The 23,355-nt window shown below is 28.1% G+C and overlaps 1 protein-coding gene across 1 annotated transcript in view; it reads right to left on the bottom strand.

Moving 5' to 3' along the window:
• Positions 1-23,355, bottom strand: part of LOC107447462 (mucin-3B) — a gene marked incomplete in the record, with an annotated part of 147,174 nt that overhangs the window by 62,340 nt on the left and 61,479 nt on the right. The window contains 1 exon segment of the mRNA XM_071179820.1: positions 17,569-17,691. Coding sequence (XP_071035921.1) covers positions 17,569-17,691 — 123 coding nt within the window.

A 23,355-nucleotide genomic window follows, 5' to 3' on the forward strand; every position in this document is an offset into this window, starting at 1 on the left:
TATCAGTATTCAATGGGTACTTAATTTCAATGTCTAATATCAAAAATGGTTATAACATATAACTATTTGCGGAATTTAAAAATAACAAAGGATGCTCTTAAAATAACGTGTAAGGTATATGGAATTTAGCCTGTTGTCATTTGACCTTAATCCAAATTAAAATTTAGTGAATACGCCTACTCATTTAAAAAGTGCTTAAATAAGCGTTCTCAACTGAGTTGAAATTTCTAAATTGGGATGTTGCATAGATTATAACAATAAAGTTAAATCGAGGCGTTGTCGTTTTCGAGGGTGGGGTTCTACAGATATTCAAAGGTTAGTTTTGTTTCTTTATTCTAAAATTTGATAACAATGATATAAAAATTATGGAAACAATAACGAAGGCAAGTTCAAGGATGAAATATTTCAATAAATTATCGGTGGAAGAACAATTAATCTTTTAAGCAATTTATCTTGCTAAAAATTAACCCAAGTGTCCTTTTAAAACATTCAGACTAAACTGAAAACGTCTAATTTATTTTTTATACAGTGATATATTTTCAGGTACTTGTCCTCTCGAAACTAAATCGTCATTCCAAATTATTTGAACTATTACAACACACATTTAAAAATTGCATTTATTGCACAATGTGTTTACTTATTAAATTACATTCATTTTCCACAACGTATTAAAATTACATTCTTTCGCAACATACTTTCATTTAAAATTACAAAAAAAAGGCAATATAATTTTTATATAATATTTTATGCAAGTCTTCCATTATATAAATAAAGCTGAAGTTTTTTACTACTAATTTATAACAAAAATACTAAAGTGTATAAGAAATCATGCCCTTCACATATACAATATAAGTGCAATTATATCTGCTTTCAGAAATTCATTATTTTTCCTTTCTTCTAATTAGCAAATAATTTGGAAATCGGAATTAAGGTTTCATCTTAATGGTTACTGAACAGATAAATTTTTTTGGTTTTAATTATTTTAAGACAGCAATTTAGTAACGGGAACAAAATAGTATTACATTAAAAATATCATATTAGTAATGTATTACGATTCTTGTAACAAACAAGAGTTTTTTTCAACCACATAAAAATCATTACGAAACAATGGATTGAAATAGGGCTTGACCGAAGGTCATCTACTTTTGTAATTGATTTCTCTTTTTTAAAGACATGCTGACAATGATTTTAGAATATGCAATCAATGATTTTAACTTGTGTTTCTTTGCATTGCTAATTGTTCTTTGCTGACATAATAAGCAATAATCGTAATTTAACAAAGTTTTTCTTTTTCTTTCAATTACTCTTAGTATTTGCAGATCAATTTTTTAAAATTAGTGACGCTTTAAATAATAGCGCATATTTTCAAATACTTATTACAACTACATTGTAAACAGTAGCTGCGTTATTACTTGAAAATAACGCATTTCAGTTTTTGAAATCAAGCCCAAGGAGTGTTTTTTCTTATTCATATAAAATTTATTTAAAATGATTCAAGTAAATAATTAGATTTTAAACCATATATATGTTTCATACTTTAATTTTAATGCGCATCATAAAGTTCCGAACAATTAGTTGTTGCATTTAACTGTTAGAGTTCTCTTTTTACAATCTAGTTCTGGCACAATATTTTTTGTTCAAGTATAAAATATACAAAAAATATAAAGTAAAAGCAAATTTACTTTTTTGATTCCGTGAATTAAAATTAAATCACAAATACGAGAAAAATATTATTTACATTCTTTAAAACTAAGTTGATTTTGATGCTTGTAATCAAGACCAGATGCAAAACTTTTTTTTTTTTTTTTGCAAAGAGCGCAATTATCTTTTTTAAAAAAATTATGAGAGCCATCTAAAACTTTATACACTAATACTTTATAACTTTAATACTAATTAATGTGAAAAAATTTAAATGATATAATTCATAGGCATATTATGAAATTTCATTTAAGTAGCATATTAATTTAAGGTGGATGCGTAAAAAATAATAAAATAAACAAAACACATTCTTAAACTTAGGTTTTACAGTTACTAAACGTTTTAAATGGTGTAGTTATTTTAAGCCTTCTTAAAAAATTTAAATAACTTGAAACATTTCATTATAAATAACTAGTAAACAATCAATTACAAGTAATGCGGGTTTTTAATGAGCAGTTTTTTTTGCAAGTCTTGCTTATTTAGTTATTGAAGATACTAAATAAATTACGTATTTTAGGTTCATATCAGTTAATCTTTCATATCAGTTTTAAAAACTGAAATCATTTATTTGATCACGAACTCACGTTAAACTAAATCTACACCAATATATATATATGATACCCGAATCATCTGGTTCTATTGTTCAAAACTGTATATAATTTAGATCAATTACAGTTAAAAAATAAGTTCCTTGTGTTTGCTTTTCCGAGTTGATCAGTTCTAATTATATTATAATTTGGATTTTAAATACAGGTGAATAACTATTCACATCTTGCAGAGAGAGAGAAAGAGAGAAAGTTTTGAAAAAAAAAGAGTTTTGGAAAAAAGATCAGAATTTGTTTTCTATCTTAAATGTAATCGAGCGTGGCACTGTGTGAAGGAATACTCCAATACGGATATTAAATTCTTAAATCTATTTTTGTGGGAAGTATTATTGATTTTAGTACCTAGTTTCTACATTAAAGTGAAATCAGTTTATTTTTTTTATTAAGCAGATAAAAAAGTTTCTGTAAGAAGCAATTAGAGGAAGAAAAATGCACTTTTTAAAATGCTAAATATTTAAATGTTCTATAACGGCAGCGCATAATATATTTAGTATTGTGTGAGTAGGGTATTCATTAATTTTAACAAAGTTCACGTCCATTTATTATTACTTCCGTTATTTTTTAAATTTTTAAAAATTTTTAAAATATGAACCTACAATTGAACGCATGATATTGTAGAGATATGGTATGAGAAGACTCACGGAGAAATAAATTCTGATAAAATACCATAATATTATAGTAAGGACAATTTTGGTAAAAAACTCATAATTCTGGTTAATAAAAATCAAAATATACGGTATGTAATCTGCTCATTTGGTAATTTATCCTTTCATATGGTAGCGATAACTGGAAATTTTGATTTTCATATTTATAGTTCTAATTACCACATATTTAGTAAAAAAAGAGAAAATAACTAAGAAGTACCCAAATAAATGGTTTTTATGCCATGATCTAAGGTGTAATGACAAAAATAGCTAAATTTTACCACATTTACCAAATTTTTTTACTTATTATAAAACCATATTTCATTCTTAATTTTACCAAATTCACTTGGGTAAAAATTATCGAGCTTTGTGCCTTTCCCATACATCCAGAAATATAGAAATTTTTTACATATTATAGTAGTTTTTACCATATTTTTATTACAGCGTTGAAAAGTTGAAGATCTTTCGAAAATATTATGCATAAAACTCTAACTAACTCTATTACTCTAACTCAAGAATCAGTTTCTAAAAATAAACAGTAATAATAATTAATATTGTAAAATTCAAAGTCATCTTACTCCAGAACTCATCTTTCCTGTTTGATTCGTTTCTTTTTTTTTACTAGCACTGAAAACATAACGGTAAAAGATGAAAACATAAAAACTGTGTACGGAACTGTCAGACAAAGGCAAGGTCACAACCTTCCTTTATTAACATCAATTCTGCATTAGTATCTGTCGAAGGTCACATTGAAGATCAATTCTTTATTAATCTTTTCCTGATTTTGAACTGGTTTTTGTCTTTTGAGTTACTCAACTTCATTAATATTCTAACTTTGTTTGCATTGAAAGCAATAAAAATATCCACTACGGATTAACTGTAACTTATATTTTTAGTGCATTCTAATCTTTATTCATTGAAGAAAATAGTCTGAATGTCAAGAACAAACGATAGTACCATCCAAATTACAATATTATACGATAAAATTACAGTTTTATCTCTTTCTTTACAGACATTTAAATTGTAAAATATTTTATTTCAACTGCAAGTTAAACTAAATGGCAAAATATTGCTAAATTTCAAACAAAAAGAAATCTATTATAAAATTAAGTAATAAAATTAGCATTAAAGGGTAAAATTCTTGTGCCTAAAATTCGAATTCACTGAAAAAAAAAGCTGGTTAATGTACAGAAAGTGAATTCTTATGAAAGTACATATTGTGCCTGGAGGCCCTCAAATATAAAATTAAAAACAAAAATAAATGTCTATAAGGTTACCGCGCGTTCCATTCTTCTATATGGTGCCGAATGCTGGAGTTCTAAGAAATCAGAAAAAGAAAAACTTGAAACATTTCAAAATCGATGCTTAAAAATAATACTAAAAATCTTCTGGCTCAATAGTATAGCAAAAAAAACCATTTAACTAAGCTAATATCCCATCTGTTAATGAAGAAGTTTTAAAACGAAGATGGAGATGGTTCGACCGTATGCACAAAACAGCTAGAAACAATCCTGCAAATGTTGCAAGCTCATAGGTGCCTGACGGAAAGAGAAAAATAGAGAGACCGACATTAATGGCAAGTGTGCATCAAGGAAGATTTTAGTAGAGCACGATTAACTGGATGGAAAGAAGCGTGTTGCTTGGACAAAGACAAGAGTGCGCGGAGAAAAAGACTCGAGACTTTATGAAGAGGATGTAAGTAAGTTCGACATGAAGAGGATGTAAGTAAGTACATTTTTGAGACTAATTTCGTGACTAACTTGTATTATCTAAGCAGTATCTGCGTTATCTAAGCATTATTTACCACTACATATTACTTACATTAATTAATTGAATTATGCCATTCGTACCATGTAAAGGTTGCATCTCGGAATATGAAAATCCAATCTTTTCATCTTAAGTTCAATTTTTTATTCTGCAACAAGACTTTGAAAAACTGTTTTAATCTTTTTTAGCTGATTTCATGAATGTGAATATAAAATAAGTCTGTTTAGATTATTCATATTTTGTATACTTACCACGACATTTTGAGAAGGAGAATTTAAACCCCATATTAACGTAAGATTTTTCTTCCCCTGTGTCCAGTAAGAGCAATTTTATAATATTTTCAATTAAGAGCAAAAATCAAATCAAGGCTGTTAGGCATCAATTATTTTTCTGTGAAAACCTCTGATATGGATAAAAATGCTTAAAATTAAATACTACCTGTCAATTATCATTTAAATGACCTTGTTTTGTCTTTAAAAACGCAACGCCTTAAGAACAGGTCAAATAATGCATTGCGGCACTGTTTACTAAGAAGTTATTACGATTTGTTTTAAATTTTCAAGAAATGAAAATTTTACGCAATGTTAAAATTGAATTTTTTTATACTGTCAGATTATAAGCATTTAGACTTTCTCTACTATAACTGTAAACACACCTAGAAATGATTGATCAAATGATTTTAATTTTGTTTTATTTAAGACAAATACTGCTGATCGGCTATAACTGCCTGATATATCGGTATTTAACGTTCCACTAAAGTATGAGAATACAAAAAAAATGGTACAAAGAACATATTTGAACTTAAAACCATAAGAAAACTATTATTCGCTTTTAATTAAACTTTAACTAAAAATTCATTAAGTTGACATTTTAAATACAAAATGTAAATAAATACATTTAGTAATAAAGCTTTACTGCATTATTGATTTTAACGCTGCTTTTCGAAGCTTTTAAATAACACTTCTAGATACGCTATAAATTGAAGTTTGCAGAAATAAGGTTTAAAATCTCAAACAGAATTGCATGAAATGAATGTTCATGAACATCATAGCGATGATATGTATGATTCAATTTCAAAATGAAATTCATATGCAGGAAATTCGCAAATGGATGATACACCATTTACATATACCATATTTGCAGACTTTAAATGCATATGATTTAAGAAAAATCAAGCTGTTCTAAAATTGTTTGCAAATATAACTTACACTAACTTTATTTTTCAGTAACTTTTTTAGTTTTTTTTTAAATTAAAAGATGGGTGTTACGGCCATAAGACACTGAATAATTTTGGCTTTTTAAATAAAAATCAGATTCTTAATAAAAATAGATAAAGTGAAAGTGAGACCAAAAGTTCTACTTATTAAAAATTACCTTAATAAAATTAGAGTTGTTATAGTATTCAAAATTAGTGAAAATAATATTTTTTAAAATTAAGTTCCATGCAGTTTAAGTCAGCAAAAAATGCATTCGTAAATGATGTAATTACTGAAGTCTGAAACAAAATTTCTAGATCACTTCCAAATTCTTTAAAATTAAAAACACCTGTTGCATTTAGTAATAAATTAATTAAGGAATTTTAATTAAGATGCTAAGTGACTGAAATATAAACTATATTTTACCGTAACTGTAAAATTTTCTTGGATTGGAATAGCCTGGTTGGTAGGACGTTGAGCTCACGTTCATGAATGCGGGAGTTCGAATACTGCCAGACGAACAATCTCCGTGTATTAAACGGTGACTAGTGCACTTTAAATCCGTCGGGGTCACTAAGCTCCCTAAGTTCTCAAAACAAATCAATACCTTTGGGGTTACTGAATTGGAGATTGATCATGCTCTGGTTCAAGTAAAAATTACGATCTGTGGATGGATGGACAGTGATGTATGTTTGTGTTTCTAAAGTCGTAATCTGGGTCATACATGGCGCAACTGCGAAACAAGAAACGCACTAGCTGTCAGAAGAATTCACTTAATTTCAAGCAGGAATGCTGGTATTGACCAGTGGCATTAGTAACAACAACAAAATTTGAACATATTATAACTTCTTTTTTACATGATTTATATATTGTTTATATTTATTATATTATTCACCATTTTATTATAGTTTGTTTCAAGTTAATTAAGTACCAACTCTCTATACAGTATCACAAATAAAACATTTTAATGTTTATGATATTACATTTTGAATATCTGTGAGCGTCCTCTGAATCATCAAATGTGTGTCTTTTTTAATTGTTTTTAAACCCATTTAGCCAATTAAATTTTTTCTTTAAACCAAAATGGTAACACAATTTTGAAAATAAACGAGATAGATTCAATAAATAAATTTAAAACATTTTATCTATCAATGAATAAAAATTATAATAAAGTTTGATTTAAACATTGTCAAAAAGTAAAATTTATTGCATAAGAGTGCCTCTGTTTTTGAGTGAACTAATTTTTAATTCCCACGCGAAAAAACGACTAGTTGTAATAAAATAAATGGCTACTTAAATAAATGGTCTAATGTTGACTCTTAAATTGGAAATTACGTGATGCATAAATTCAACCATTAACCCGTATACCAAATTCATTATCAAAATCAATCACTTTTTGCCGTAATAATCACGCCCAGTTAACAAAGAAAGCAATAATCTTGATAGATAAAACACAAACATTAGATAACAACTACCTAAAAAAGACACTTGAATGATCGACTATTTGTCGAATAAAATTCACAGACCGTAAAAGCATATTTAAGCCAATTTATCCCTATTTCTCTCTCACGGGGATAAATATCACTTACCAAATCGTTCGAAACTGTCTGTGGTTAAAATATTGTCGCGAATGAAATGCTCGCGGCAATTGCCGCACATGATACGTTTAGGGAACGTTGAAAGAAGGGCACGTATGAAACTGACTGAGAGGTACGCGTTTCCTGATCACGTCTTGTACACGGCATTTTGCCTTGAGATTGGGAACGTGCTGCTTTTTAACGGCAACACGTTCGCCGAAGCATCGCGTTCCTTGATAGAAATTATAAGTGATTTATATCCTAGAAAACATGGGATGTAGCCCGTAATTTGTTATTATGTATTCTTTTGAAAGATGCTGACGTTGATTGATTAGATGATATTTAGTCGAATGACTAGAAAATAGCTAATAATATAAATTAGTAATTACCTTTTCGAGAACACAGATTAAGGAGAAATATAGTTTCCTTCAAGTAATTTATATAAAAATAAATTTAGCTTTTTTAAATAACTTATATCTGGATAACTCGTTATCTTAGTTTCAATTAGAAACAAATTAGCCAAGTCGAAGGAAACATTCTAGTAAAACTACCATAGTGTCTTGCAGTGGTATTTCTGATTAAAAAAAAGTATAAGTTTGGTAAATGAAAATAAAATGGTATTTTAACCATTCATTTGTAATTTTTCCGTTCATATAGTAACGATTTACTGGAAATTCCGATTGACGAAATTACCATTCTTATTACTAAACATTTAGTGAAAAAATGCATAACTGAAAGTAAATTTAACCAGTAAATTTTGACTAGTAAATTTTATAAATCCTCGAAACAGATTCCCAAAACAGGTTACAGATTTTGCAGACATAGTTTACATTTTTATACGATTTCCAAAGAATATTTTTGGTTAATTAATTCTTACAATTATTAAAAATTTATTTGTTTATCGATTAAAGGATTTTTTAAATTTTTTCAAATCTATCGCATTTAACATTTTTACGTCATTCTAATTTACTTAACTATGATTGTAAAAATAGAAATAGAGTTGAGTTTAATGTAGAATAAAGTAGAATTTTTAGGAAAACTTTTTTTTTAAATTCCTACTCTTCAGTAAACTCCTATGCTAAGGAAAAAGTTTGGTTAAAACTACCAGAATATGATAAAATTTACCATATTTTTGACAATGGGAACACAAAACAGCTCAATAATTGTTACAGAAGTGCTTTTATAATAGTCAGTATAACTTGGCAAAATTAACAGTAAAATATGATTTCATGGTGTGTGATAAAATTTGACAAAATTTGGTAATTTTATCACGAAAGCGTAGCATAAAATTTATTCAGTTGAATTTACTTTACAGTTTTAAAATTTTTTAGTAAATGTGTGGTAATAAGTTGAAAACCAGAATTTTATTGGTAAACTGTTACCATAATAACGGACAAATTACCAAATGAATGGTTTAAATACCGTATGATTTGGTTTTTATTACCAAAATTATGTATAATTATTACTTTATATTGCGTATAATTATGTTATGTATAATAATATTGTGTATAATTATTATTACCATACAAAACTATTACTTTTTTTAATACCAAAAATGTCATTATCATACAATACGGTAATTTTAGCAGACTTTTTTCCTCCGTCCAATAATGAAGGACACATAACAAAATTAACAAAATGGCTTTTGTTTCTTATTGCTACGAACGAGCATAAAATTACTTTTGTACTAAATTACTTACTAAAATTACTATCAAAATAGCTTTTGGTATATTTATTTTATGTACTATATTGAAAACAGTGAAAACTATGAAACATTACATTATTGTATAAACAATAAATAAGATAAATAAATTCTTGCAATGTAAGCTTCTAGTGTTTACTGTGTTGTTGTAGCTTTAAGCACTTATGTTTGTTGAACGTTAAGTTAGTTTAATCCGTTACGTTGAGTTAGTTTAATGCCGTTCGAATTTGATGAAACCTTAGTACGGTACTATGTGAAACCATATTGTCTAACTTCTTAATCTTGATTATTAAGCAATACCATGTATCAACCTGATTATATTTCAGAATCATATTTAAATTTAACACCTCATTATCGCTGCAGCAAATTTGTACTGAAGCTTGATTACACAATACTATGTATCAACTAGAACGGATGCATGGTTTAATTTAACACTTTATTAATACTGGAGCAAATTTGTATTTAAACATGATTGCACAATACTATGTATCAACTTGAACAGAAGCATAGTTCAGTTAAACTCTTCATTATCACTGCAACAAATTTGTACCGTTTTGTTCAAGATAACGCTGTACTAATTTTTCAGAGAGTGTTGAGAAGCTTTCGACTAATTTATAGATAAAAAGAAAACGATTTATTTGAATTTAATGCAAATTATATTCTTCATATTAACGAAATAAATCATTTATTTAACCCACTAATTTGAAAATTGTGAAAATTGTGAAATTGTGAATTGTGTGAATCTTAAATACACTAACTTCGATCTTTAAAAGCAAAGAATAGCTTTCGTATGGGAAAGAGAAAAAAAATATAGTCGAACTTGACACAAGTTGTATTTAACAAATTTAGCAAAAACATCTTTTTTTGTTGGCCATGAAATTTTTTATTTGTAACAGATTACTCGATTGGTGTTAAACCAGTTGAAAATTTCTCCTTCAAATTTCAAACAAGTATTCAAAGAAATTTATTTTCACATTACTTTCGTATTATCCCAAACCAATTAATGTTTTGTTCTAATCTATTCAAGAACTCAGATTCCGGTTTTTGCTTTCTTTTTGCTCTGGTTTGTTCTCGATTTCTTTTGTTGCCTTGTTAAACGGTGTAGAGAATTTTCATGCTTCATTGGCTGTTTTAATCGGAATTTTTTTCATTTTATTCTCAAAACACTGTTGTTTGTATTGATTTAGAGGTAACAGTTACAGATAACTGTCTTTTTATCCTCGTTCAAAACCTTATTCGTTTTTATTTGAATTCATTTTGAAGTTTTTAGCAAGCAAACATTCCTTTGTGAAATAAATTAAGAAGGAATTTGTAAAATTGATTAAAAATAAATTACACACTGGTTTCAAATGATTTTGATTTTCAATTGAAAAAAATCGTAAATGAATAAAAAAAAGTACTTTGAAGAAAAGCTTAGAAAAAATAAATATTTTAAAGTTCGTTAATGCTAGAATTTCAATTGTTAAATATTATATATTTAGCCATTAATTATCATTCAGAACCATGTTTTTAAACTAAAACATAAATCAGCCTTAGGACCCCTTGTTATAATTTAAAGTTTGGTAATTTTATCGTAATATCTTAGGGCATGGAAAAAATAATCATTTTTTGTTGTTGTTGAACTTACTTTTCATTTTTATATTTGTTACAAAATGTATGGCAAAAAGAATTATAATTTTGATAACCAAAATTTCCGGTAAACCGCTACTGTATGAACTGGAACATTATAAAATGAAGGGTTTAAATACAGTACATTTTGTTGTTAACCAGAATTATAGTCTACTTTACCAGAAATTTCATTACCATATTGCACGGTAATTTTACCAGATATTACTATGCCCACATTATTTTTGGTAGATGTAAAATAGGATATTATTTCTCTAATGGAACAGGTGACATTATGTGTAATGCTTTACAATTAATTTATAACTTTTTTTTCGTATTAATTTAGGAGATCAAAATTACTTACTAAAATTAATAAGTTTGGATGAACAATTTCTTTCTAAAAGTACTTTTGTGTTAATAGATGTGTTAATATTTTTTCTAAATTTTACTTAAACTGACAAAAGCAAACTTTTGGACTAACAAAAATTCTTTAAATTTGAGCTTCTCTAAAATAAATTTGTGAGCTGTAGCTCTTAAAATACCCAACATAATATATAGGATTCAAAACACCACAAAACTGACATTAAATAAATGTAATTTACGTCTCAGAAAAGTTCAGGTTGGTTTGTTAAAAAAAAAGTTAAAATGCCTTCATAAAGTCATTAAAAATTATTAACTCGTAATTTTAAAAAAAATCATAAGAGCTATATATACTTTCAAACATTTTCTAGGCATGGCTTTTAATAATAATTATATCAGGCTATTAGTAAATACGATGTTTATAAGCAAAATATCTATATTGTTCAATAAAATTGTTTAAAAAAAAACATGTGGTTTTTTCATAGAAATGCAAAACAAAATTTTTCCAATCTAAATTTAGTTAACGTTTCTGCTTGTCTAACTTAATTTAAAAACTATTGTTTCTTTATTCACTGTAAAAAAATTTTTGGAACATGTAGATGAAAATCTACTATTAAGCATTTCTGGTAAGCAGTATTTGCCCCCTGAGTACATGATCCATAAAATCCATTTCACCATTAAATCCATTTTACCATATAATGTTCTAAGGTAATTTTTACAGTTATATTTATTTCATTACAAGGAAAATTGTTTAGTACTCGCACCCTGATTGCTAGTACTTTTTACCAAATTTTAATCCGAAATTTTAGTCAGTGCGCTGGAAATTATTTATCCAGAATCTCATGGAAAAATGACAAAGAATTAAAACAAGATGTTTCTGAAAAAATACAGAAAACAAATTCTCCAGGGACAGCAATTTTATTGAAATAGAGTAAGTAAAATTCTGTAAACGTAAAATATTTTCCCTGTAGACGTTAATTTTCTTTCCTGCGTTGAAACCACATGAGATAGTACTATAGAATAGAATGCAAGCCACTAAAACACGATTGACAAAAATGCATTTCGATCAAATTTCCTACACTTAGAATGGAGTATTGGACCCCAGCTTAGGCGAATGCTCAACCCATCACATCAATCGGGCCGCTATTTACCTCTGAGATTAAAATTAAAAGTCTTTTTTATGAAAATGTACATAGAAAAGCAGTATTTTACGATTATATGTTCTTGAACAATAAACTGAATTCGTAATTTAACCGAGATTTCCTTTCCTTCCTGTATTTTTCTCTGAGGAGATTTTTTTAATTAATGCTAATATCACTCAGTTCAGATCTTAGTGAAAGTACAAGTTGAATGGGAACAAATTTAAAGATAACAATTTATTAATTAAACATTAACCTTTTAAGTTGAATGAATTTAGTCAAGCAGATTCTACGTTTAGTAAAAATGTATGTGTATACATCTATCAGACAATTGCTGTCGAGAATGGCTATTTTTACTTTTATTAATAGTTTAAACTAGCCGAGGGATTTTCTTATAAGTTTCAAAAACAATATAAAACGAGTTGTTCTGTGACTTCTACTACAATTAAGATTATGCGTATGAAGTAATATTTATCTCAAAATAATCAGCCAATTATCTAACATTCTGAGAGAACCCCTCTCAACCCCTCGCAAGCCATCACCTGAAATGCTTTTTGAAATCTTAATTCTGTGCTTATTTATTTGTTTCCTTTATAAGCAGAAATCTTGAGCAAGAACCAAACAGTAGTGTGAAAAAAAATAATTCTTACTCTTTCATCAACACAGATAGGGCAGAAATGGGCTGACTCTAATCAATTAGATACAAGACAGTCGTGGCAATTTTTCCTTCCAGTTCACAGAGAACTAAAGTAGATCTCAATTGCTTTCTGACCTTTTCTTTTTCAATCTCGATCACATTCTTTTGCCGAAACTAGCCAATTACACATCCGGTAGAAATTAAAGTGTATTTCTCAATGCGATTTTGAGGAATATCCGCGTTGAAGTTCCTCACCCTCGGGTTTCATTTCAGATGTTTGGGGAAATTTTCTCAATCTCTAAATTCTCCCTCCAGGTTCATCCATGGCAGCTGTCTGGTCAACAGAAGTGACCTGATTTTTTTTTTGTTCTTAAATTACACCACTAAAGAGGATTAAATGATTTATTCTTTCATTTTCGCCATACCTACTGAAAAACCCGCAAAGTATTGCTTAATTAACTTAACTGTTGAGGTAAAAAATAAAAAAATAAAAAGAAAAGTTGAGACAAAATTTAAGAAGAAACGAAATATGAAGAAACGAAATATGAAGAAACGAAATATGATTCTGAATTCTTATCATTTTAATGCAAGATTTATGTTAATTAGTCATATTTAAAAATCTGATCCTTTCCATTTAATAGGAAGTTATTTTAAACATTATTTGATAAATTTCTACATCAATTTTGGTCAGTATTATTTTGCACTTGTCATTCCTAACATAAAAAATCAGTGTTTTTTTATTTTTATTTCCAATGAGCTGCACAATCGGTCTTGCCGATGAGCAGTCCTAGTGCGTTCTCCAGAGGTGGTATCCACTCTTTCAGGACCACCACAATGGGTGAGATACCGTTGGTCATGTTAATTTGGACGTCTAGTTTCTGCCACACTAGATGGCAGCACCGAGACTCTATTTGGATGCTAAAGTGCACTAGGAATTCAATTTTGCCGGAAATGCCAAGAGCCAATAAGGCACTCCTGGGATATTTTACATGCCGCATAATCATACGACATGGCCGCTGAGGATTTTCTGCATCCCGAAAATCCGGTGTCTGGGCCGGGGATTGAACCCGCAGACTTGGGCTCAGAAGGCCGACGACAAACCAACTGAGCCACCCAGCCATTAAAAAATCAGTGTAAATTAGAGATTAATCTATACCGTAATTGATTATATTATTTAACTTACATAAACTGAAATTTGAAATCTGTAATCAGATATAGAAACAAGGTTTGCAAGTATAATATTTAGAAAAGAAATTCTATAAGACTTGGGATTAAAGATACTTGATTCGTGGTTTAACCATTATAAGGTAGGAATGTTCAATTTTTGAAGTTTTATCATAAAATAGTCTCAAATAGTTATTGATATGCGATAATTTTAATTATTTGATATTCTGAGTTCTTCGCTTTCATAGCTTTTGTTTTTATACTTTTAGAGTTAGTTTTTATAGATACGTTTTCAACCTAACTATTAATAATATTAATATTATGAATGAAATTTAAATTTTGATTGTTAAAATTGCCTTATTTAAAATGAAATTTAAATTTTCATAAATAGAATTTGCTTTCTAAGAAACTAAATGCTTTACTTTTTTTAATGACTTTAATCTTAATAATTGTGTAATAATTTTAAGGCAGTCTTTAAAATATACAAAATTGGCACTGGAAATTTTTATTGAAATATTAATGGGAATTTATATAATGATTGCTTATTTTAGATGCATTTCTAGAGATAAATATAATGTAAATCAATTTTATTTGAAACTGCTCTAAACTCGTTTCGATCCGACCCAAATATGAACTGGAACTATTTATGTAAATAATTTCATTGTTGTTGTCGTATGCCATTAAGGCAAAGGGGTGAGCTTCTTCTTGTTTTCCAGTGGAGCTATCTAGGGCCAAGAATTCGACTTATGTCCACACACTCGCGTCCCATCCCGTTAATGGTGCGAACCCTTTCATACATCCATTCATTCATCCACAGATCATAATTTTGACCTGAATCAGTGAACGATCAACCTCCAATTTAGTACCTCCAAAGGTATGATTTGTTATGGAAACATGGAGGACTTTGATATCCAATGGAATTAACGTGCTAAAGTCACCATTGTCTACACGGGAAGTCTTCGGCCGGCGGGGATCGAACTTACGACCTCTTGGGCATGGGCCCAAATCCCTACCAACCAGGCTATAGCACCCTATGAATTTCATTAAAAACTAACAATTGGAGACATTGACTGCTCTACAACAAAATTTAACAGTTCCTCATTAGAAACTATTAAAAGAGTATGTTTCCCAGGAAGAATATTTATTTGATGAAGAAAAAATTTACAATAAAACTATTTTTATTCAAGCTGAATAAAAACTGCTATTTATTTTATTATAGGTTTATAATAATAAAATAAATAGCAGTGCATAATTAATACCGGAATATTGAAAATATGAATAAATTGTCAATAAACATAAAATAGGCGTAAAATTAAATGTGTAATATTATTCTTTATTCTAGGTTCATTTACACGGATGTTAAAAATATTTTTATTAGTCTATATATAATGAAAAAAATTCATTCTTTGTATAATTTTACAACTCAATCCTTTATTGTTTTTTATTATCTATCTACTCTAACGGTTCTTCTTTCTTTGCAAAACTGTAACCAATGTTTATTTACAAGAGTACATAAAAAGTCTTCAACTTTTATATCATTGTTTAAAAAAAAGTCTCGCTTAAGCTGCTTCATTGTTTAAAGGGTGATTGTCTGGGAACCAAAATATACTCTGTGATACAATAAACATCTTCCGATTAGAAGTTTACCAGTGCTATGGTTCAATTAAAGTGCACAAAGCGCTATTTCAGAGTGAGAAAAATGCTTTGATAAAGATACCTTTTGATTTAAAAAGATGTTTCATAGGTCAGACTTCCGACAAATTATTTATTTCTAAATGAATATCCGAACTGAAAAAGAAATCATCTGCATGGCTTGGTAAGGATGAAGAAGGTCAAATTCTACAATAGGTCAAGTACAATTATTTCGTTTTAAACTTCCCCAACTTTGTTTGCTACAATAAAAATAATCAACTGAGAATGAAATGACTGAAGATAATGATTGGATGACACAGATTTCTTTGCTTTGATACTACTGAACTAAATAGTCAGTTTGCGAACATGAATTTTTCACACGAGAACACCCTTTCTAGAAATATTTTTGTGGAAATTAAAATTAATAATCAAATTAAATTAGTTATAAACTATTTTTTTACTCCGGAAAAATTGTCACAATGAAAATTATCAGATTTAACTCGAACGCATTTATTCTGTAAATGATTTTATATTAGTTTATAACAGAGAGGGGCAACATTTCATTTTAAATTTTATAACCACAGTTGAACATCCGACCCAATTTTGGGTTTACGACAATCAATGTTCAACACCGTAACCTTGTAATTTTGAACCCGATCCAGAAGACATGGGAACTCCTGGATCAAGTATTGGGAAAAATTTGCCTTCGTGGAGGACTTTTTTGATGGAACTAACCCGCATTTACGGTACATGGAGAGGAAAACCACCAAAACCCCTCACGGTTAGCCTGACGACAAGGGAGCTCTTTTCCATGAGTGAAAACTACTACTACTAACTACTCCACTAATGAGAGAAAAAAATGCAAAGTAAGATTTCATTTAAATGGAGGATTCATAAAAGAGAGTTATTCATTTTTGAATGAAATTTTAAAACATTGTATTGTACTGTAATTTTCATTTTAGTAGAATGTTCAAAATTCGTTTATGGTTCACGATGAAATGGTGTAATTTTAAAAATCTTAGGCCTTCACGGCATTTTTTACACTAAGCCAGTTTTTAAATAAATAAATCTTCTGAAATATCTCAAATGAGGCGAAAACTATGCATAGATGATGTGCAAGTTTGGTGCGTCTTCAATTATCTAAAACTCCAAAAATAAGTTTCACATACTTTTACTTTCTCATAATCTATTTATTTATGCAATTTTAAATTGAGTTCGAATTATGTTAAATAACCTAGAAATAAATTTTAATAACTTGATTTATAAATTAAAATTTTACTAAAGGCGAGTTTCTTATTGAGAATATCCCGTAGTTTTTATTCTTTAAGAAGTTATATTCTTTAGTAAGAAAATTACCTGAGAAAGCATGCATTTTTTTTCTCGTAATTTTTAGACCAATTTGAAATTTACTGTAAAATACTTAGAAAAATCTAAAATTTAATATACATGTTTTCATCAGCATAAAAAACTTAAATTCATCTATAATAAACCGGCTTATTAATGAGTATATCATCGTATATGATTAAAAAATGAACTCTGGAATTATAAAAATTAATTGCGTAGGAAAAAAGAAAATACAATAAAAAGTAACCTTTCATTGCTCAAAAAATACAACACTACAGTGTGCCCATAGATTTTGATTCACAGTTAATAAATTTTAAAATATTGGGTACGCAATCGGACTTTGATAGAAATAATTTAAAAAATCAATTTTATTTCAATGCATGTGAATCTTTTGATTTGTAATTTATTTCTATTCATACATAAAATTTATTGACTGCGGCTGAAGTAAGTTTTTTTAAAGAAAAAAATAGTTTTGTAAAGAAATCGAGAAAAACTTACCTTCATCTGAGCCATCCGGACAGTCCAGCCTTCCGTCACGTACCTGAGATAATTTTATACATATATGTGGCGTCGTTCGACACGGAAATTGAGTCTTTTGGTTGCACAGACTCCTTGCAGAATCTAGAAGAAAAACAATAAAATAACGTATAAATATTGTGATTATATATACCATATACCATGCAGCAAAAGTAGACAAAATAGAAATTCTGCATGAAAGTGGGTTCAAAGTAAGGTTCGTTCTCAATGCATGTGCGGAGCGTAAATTTTTAATCATAAAAAAGTTGGACTGAAAGTGCCTGCGCAGATGACGCAATATGCTGATTTTGCGAAATCATACTAATATGCATAAAAATATCAAGTTGCCAGTATTTAAAATATATTTAATCTTAGTAAGACATGATTTTAGAAATTGCTTATTGATTTAAAGTTTTTGTTTAGTGTTTATTAATGATTTAAGCTTTATTTTTCATAGTTCCCAGAAGCGCCAGAGCTGGTGGCTGTAATCAACCATCCAGTAGCAAACATCCAGTTAATGGCATCCAGAGAACAACCCTCACCCATGGACACGACAACATCTAATTCTTATTAAATAAATAATTACATGTTTCATGCATTTAAATCGAAGTTTGGATAAAGGTATTAATGACAGTAAATATATTTTACATTCACAGATAGAAAAAAAGTTTGGTAAAAACTACAAGACTATGGTTAAATTTACCTTGTTTCTGACTCTATGGAAGCACTAAAAAGTTCGGCCTTTTTTACCCAAGCGCATTATTAATAGTTTTTAGTAAAATCAACAGTAATAAAAGGTTTCATAACGTGTAATAAAGTTTAGTAAATGTGGTAAAATTTGATTTCATTATCATGATACCTTAGAGCGTGGCATAAAAACCATTTATTCGGTTAAATTTACTTTTTATATTTTTTTATATTTAGTATTTTTTGCTAAATTTGTGGTAATATGGAATATAATTTTAAAACCCTGAATTTCCGGTAAACCTTTACGATATAAACTGAAAAATTGCCAAATAAATTATTTTAATGCCGTACATTTTTGTTTTATTGTTCAGAATTATAGATTTTTTTATCAGAAATATCAATACCATATAGTACGGTAATTTGAACAGAATTTTTTTCTCCATGTAGAGTAAATTGCTTTAAATTTGGATTAAAATGTTTACAATTAAAATGAACTACTTAAAATGTAGGACAGATGTTTTTACAATTAGAGTAATTGCTTCAGAATTTTCTAGATTAAGTAGCCCATTGTTCAGTACCAATTTCTCTGGTCCATTTCTCATCCTTTTTTTTTAATACTTCGTAAAAAAATTCTAAAAATCGATTTTTTTTAAAAATAGCATATTATTTAAATACTACATTATAGTATAATAAATGATCGAAATAAATATAAACTTTTTAGAATAATATATTTAATTTTTCAGAATTATTCATTTCACTTAACTTTTTTTCTCTAAATATTCCTTGGAACTTTTAAATGATTGATGATGTCTTATCAGTGTATGCAAAATTATACACTTAAACATAAGCTATTTAAAATAATATTAACATTTTTCATTGTTCAAAATCAATTTCCCAGGTTCAATTCCCTTTTTCTTCTTCCAACTCTCCATAAGACCTTAAAAACATTTCTTTTCACCATTAAGGCATGAAAAAGCTATTTACCTACAACTTCAACTGAGACAACAAGAATAAGAAGATTATCGTCTTAAAAAGGATTATACTTAAAAACAGAAAGGAAATACTTTGCTTCTTGTGATACTTTCTAAAGGAATTTCTCGCATAAAAAATATTCTACTGAATTGAAATATCCCGTTGAACAAATGAATTAAAAATTTAGCTAAAAACTGAACTTCAGTTTTTCAGAAAATCCTCAAAGCATCCGACAAAGCAATTTGCTGATTAGATTCATTTCTCAAAATTTGACATGAAATTCATAGAAAAACTTCTAAAGAATTTCGAAACAAATGTATTTTTTGTTTAATTTTTCGAAATATGAGAAATGAATGAGTAATAAAATAATTAAGTGCCTAAATAAAATAATAAAATAATTAAGTGCCTAAATAAAATAATAAAATAATTAAATACCCATTCCTAATAATTTAAAAACTTTAAAGATCTCCAATTTGAAGACATCTTTGAACAATATTTGTTGCATTGTTATTTTAAACAAATCTTTCACGACATAACATGACACATAAAAGGAATTGTTTCAGAAATATAACTGCACAATTAACTGCAAAAAATCACTATTTTCATAATTAAAAAAAAATAGATCTGACCTTTAAAATTTAATTATTTTCTTCTCTTTCTCATATATATATATATATATATATATAGTTCAAAATGAAGAATAAAACAAAGAAAAATTAATGAAAAAAAGGGGGGTGGGAAGTAAAAAAAAATAACAAACAACTTTTTATTATAAAAAAAAAGATGAAATGTTAATTAAAANAAATATATATAATTTTTTTTTGTATTTTCTATGTATATTTCGCATCGTACAAAGTATATTACAGCATTTTTTAGGTACATAAAATGCAAAAAAAATTAAATTTAAGGAATCAATAAAAATGGTAAGCAGTTGTTAAATTTAAAAAAATTATCTTTCTTGTTAAAAATTTAAAATAAAGATACTTTTTACAGTTAATTCTCATTATTGTGTACAAATATTGATTCATAATTGTAAATATTGATAAATATTATGTGTACCAACTTTCTTTGGAGGTAGTATGTAAAATTATTTAAAAAAGCTTAAATAAAAATTTGTTTCAAAACATTTCATTTTTCATGTCAACTAGAAGTATTCACTAAATTTCAAATTAGTCTAAAAATATTGTTCACTATAAATGTGTCATTTTAATTGTTATAAATTCATTTCTTCATGCATAAATGTAAGAATTAGTTCTCATCGTACACGGAGAAAGCAATTCTGATGAAATTACCGTACTTCATAGTAATGACATTTCTGTTAAGAAAAAACATAATTATGTTAATTAAACAAAAATATACAGTATTTAAACCATTTCATTCGGTAATTTTTTCCACTCAGAAGATAAAGTTTTACCAGAAATTCTGGTTTTCAAAATTATGGTTCTTATTACCGCATATTTAGTTCAAATTACCACACATATGCCCTGTTCTAACATATCAGGATAACATCACCATATTTTGTGACATTTACCAAATTTTATGGCAAATTATAAAAATATATTTCCTTGTTAATTTTAACAAAATCATCACTCTTCAGTAAAAGTTACGGAACTTCTTGTCGTTTCCACAGAGCTAAAAGCATGGAACATTTTACATTATTCTAGTAGTTTGGACAGTACTTTTTTCTTAGTGTAATAACCGTAATAATACTTAAAAATACATGTGTGGCTGGGTGGCGCAGTTGGTTTGTCGTCGGCCTTGTGAGCCCAAGTTTGCGGGTTCGATCCTCGGCGCATACACCGGATTTTCGGGATGCAGAAAATCCTCAGCGGCCATGTCGTATGCTTATGCGGCATGTAAAAGATCCCTGGAGTGCCATATTGGCTCTCCGTATTTCCGGCAAAATTAAATTCCTAGTGCACTTTAGCATCCAAATAGAGACTCGGTGCTGCCATCTAGTGTGGCAGAAACTAGACGTCCAAACTAACATGACCAACGGTATCTCACCCATTGTGGTGGTTCTAAAAGAGTGGATACCACCTCTGGAGAACGCACTAGGTCTGCTCATCGGCAAGACCGATTGTGCAGCTCATTGGAAATAAAAAAAATATATATACTTAAAAATCATATGAAAGGGAAAGTTCGAGGAATTGAAAATTGTGAAGATTTGAATGTTTATATTTTTATTTAAAGTAAAATAGTTATAAAATGATTAAATAATATTAGACAGAAATGAAACTATATGAAATAAAATGTTAATGGTTCAGAAATCCTCTATCAATTATTGCATCCAATGGCAGAGTAAACGATAAAGTGGTCTTGTTTTAAAAGCTTTTAAAATAATCTTGTAAATTAGCAATAAAATCAATGGCTTTCTAAACAAATTCAACAGTTATATTTACGCGTGAATGAAAATTTTAAGATTTATTTTAACTGCCTCGTTTATTCAAGTGATGTCATTAAATAAATAGCTTCAATGTCGATTAGCTTTAATTATACCATTAACACTTTGCAGAAGTTTATAGCTTTAGTTACAGGCCTATGATTCTCGTCAAAAATAACATTTTACAAAAATAGTGCGTCTGATTTCTCACAATAATTATTCAACCGAGTGATTATAATGTAAATATTAGTTTTATTGCATTAGAAAAATTTAGAACTCGAATTGTTTTCACATGCTTAAGTAAGTGTAAGCAATTAAACTTGAATTGTGTCTATTCTAAGATTTTAAGTTAAAATAAGCAGAATTTTGAACGCGGAAAAACTGAAACTTTTTTCTTTTCGATTTACTTTCGCAAACTTGAAAACAGAGGTTCGTAAACATGCAGCATTTATATTAGAATCAGACGACCTATCTGTGTAGGTGTCAGGAAACTGACCTTGCATCAGAAAGGTTCTGGGTTCGAATCCCGGACGAGGCATGGAGGTTCTTTCGTTCTCTGTACTATCTGTCTTTACTGTGGGAACAACGTTAGCCCACCTAATATGGTGCCCTTAAAAGAGTGGCCAACAAATCTACCCTTCAAATGCCTGTATTAACGAAATGACATTCTCCAGGTGGGCATTGGGAAAAAATATTAAAATCATACCCAGCGCCAAGTTTAAGAATCCAAATAAAATGAAAGATATGGAAATAAGCTTGAAAATCGAATAAAAAACGTAACGATATAGAATGGATATAGGTTAATAATGTTACTTGAATACTTAAAATATTAAAATTTGGGTGCGTTAAATATCTTTTATATTTAATCAGATCAGAAAAGATCTTTTTTTATTGTTTTTCTTTACCCTTTGAATTCATCGAACACAGACTAAATCTATTGAAGCTTCTCACGAAAGTTACTCATTCATTTCTTATATAAAGTTCATATCTTATAAATAGATTTGAGTGCAGTTTCTGTTCTTACATACTATTCTTTTCTTAATTTTTCTTCTCTTAAAAATCACAGTAATAAATATGTTTTTTTTTTCTTTTTGACAAGGAAGAATTTTTAGAAAGAAGAAAGATAATATAAATCTATCTTTGTACTTTTTTGAGAAGTAAGTTATTTATATACAAATGATATTATTAAAGTAATTTTAATACATTATTTTAAGTTCTCAAACTAATATTTTAAATCGTTTATTTCATACTGTTTATTTCAAATGTGATAAAATATTGTTATCACACGAATAAAAAATAAACATTTTCTTTTACAATTTTTGCGATATTTTGACGAAATAAATTTCCTTGCAATATTAACAATATCAGTTATAAATTTTTGCTATGTATACATTTTACAATTTTGCCAAAATTGTAAGTTTCACTGCTATTATTATAAAACGTATTAACAAAATTAAATTTTGAAGAAAAAAACCCTTTTTAATGAATACTGGGAACAATGTTATCAACTTACCTATAAATATACGAATATACATAATATTGATGTCACTAATGCCTTATTTACATTATATCGTTTAAGTTATTTATATATATAACTGAACTCATGCTTATTTTCTTTGTTATAAAAAAATAAATAATTCTGAATAAACTCAAAATATAATACATTTTACATAATGCATTTGTATCCTGTAAGAAGATAATAGTTACTTTCTCTTCGAAACTAATAC

This window comes from Parasteatoda tepidariorum, chromosome 4, assembly GCF_043381705.1.
Source record: "Parasteatoda tepidariorum isolate YZ-2023 chromosome 4, CAS_Ptep_4.0, whole genome shotgun sequence".
NCBI classification, from domain to species: domain Eukaryota; kingdom Metazoa; phylum Arthropoda; class Arachnida; order Araneae; family Theridiidae; genus Parasteatoda; species Parasteatoda tepidariorum.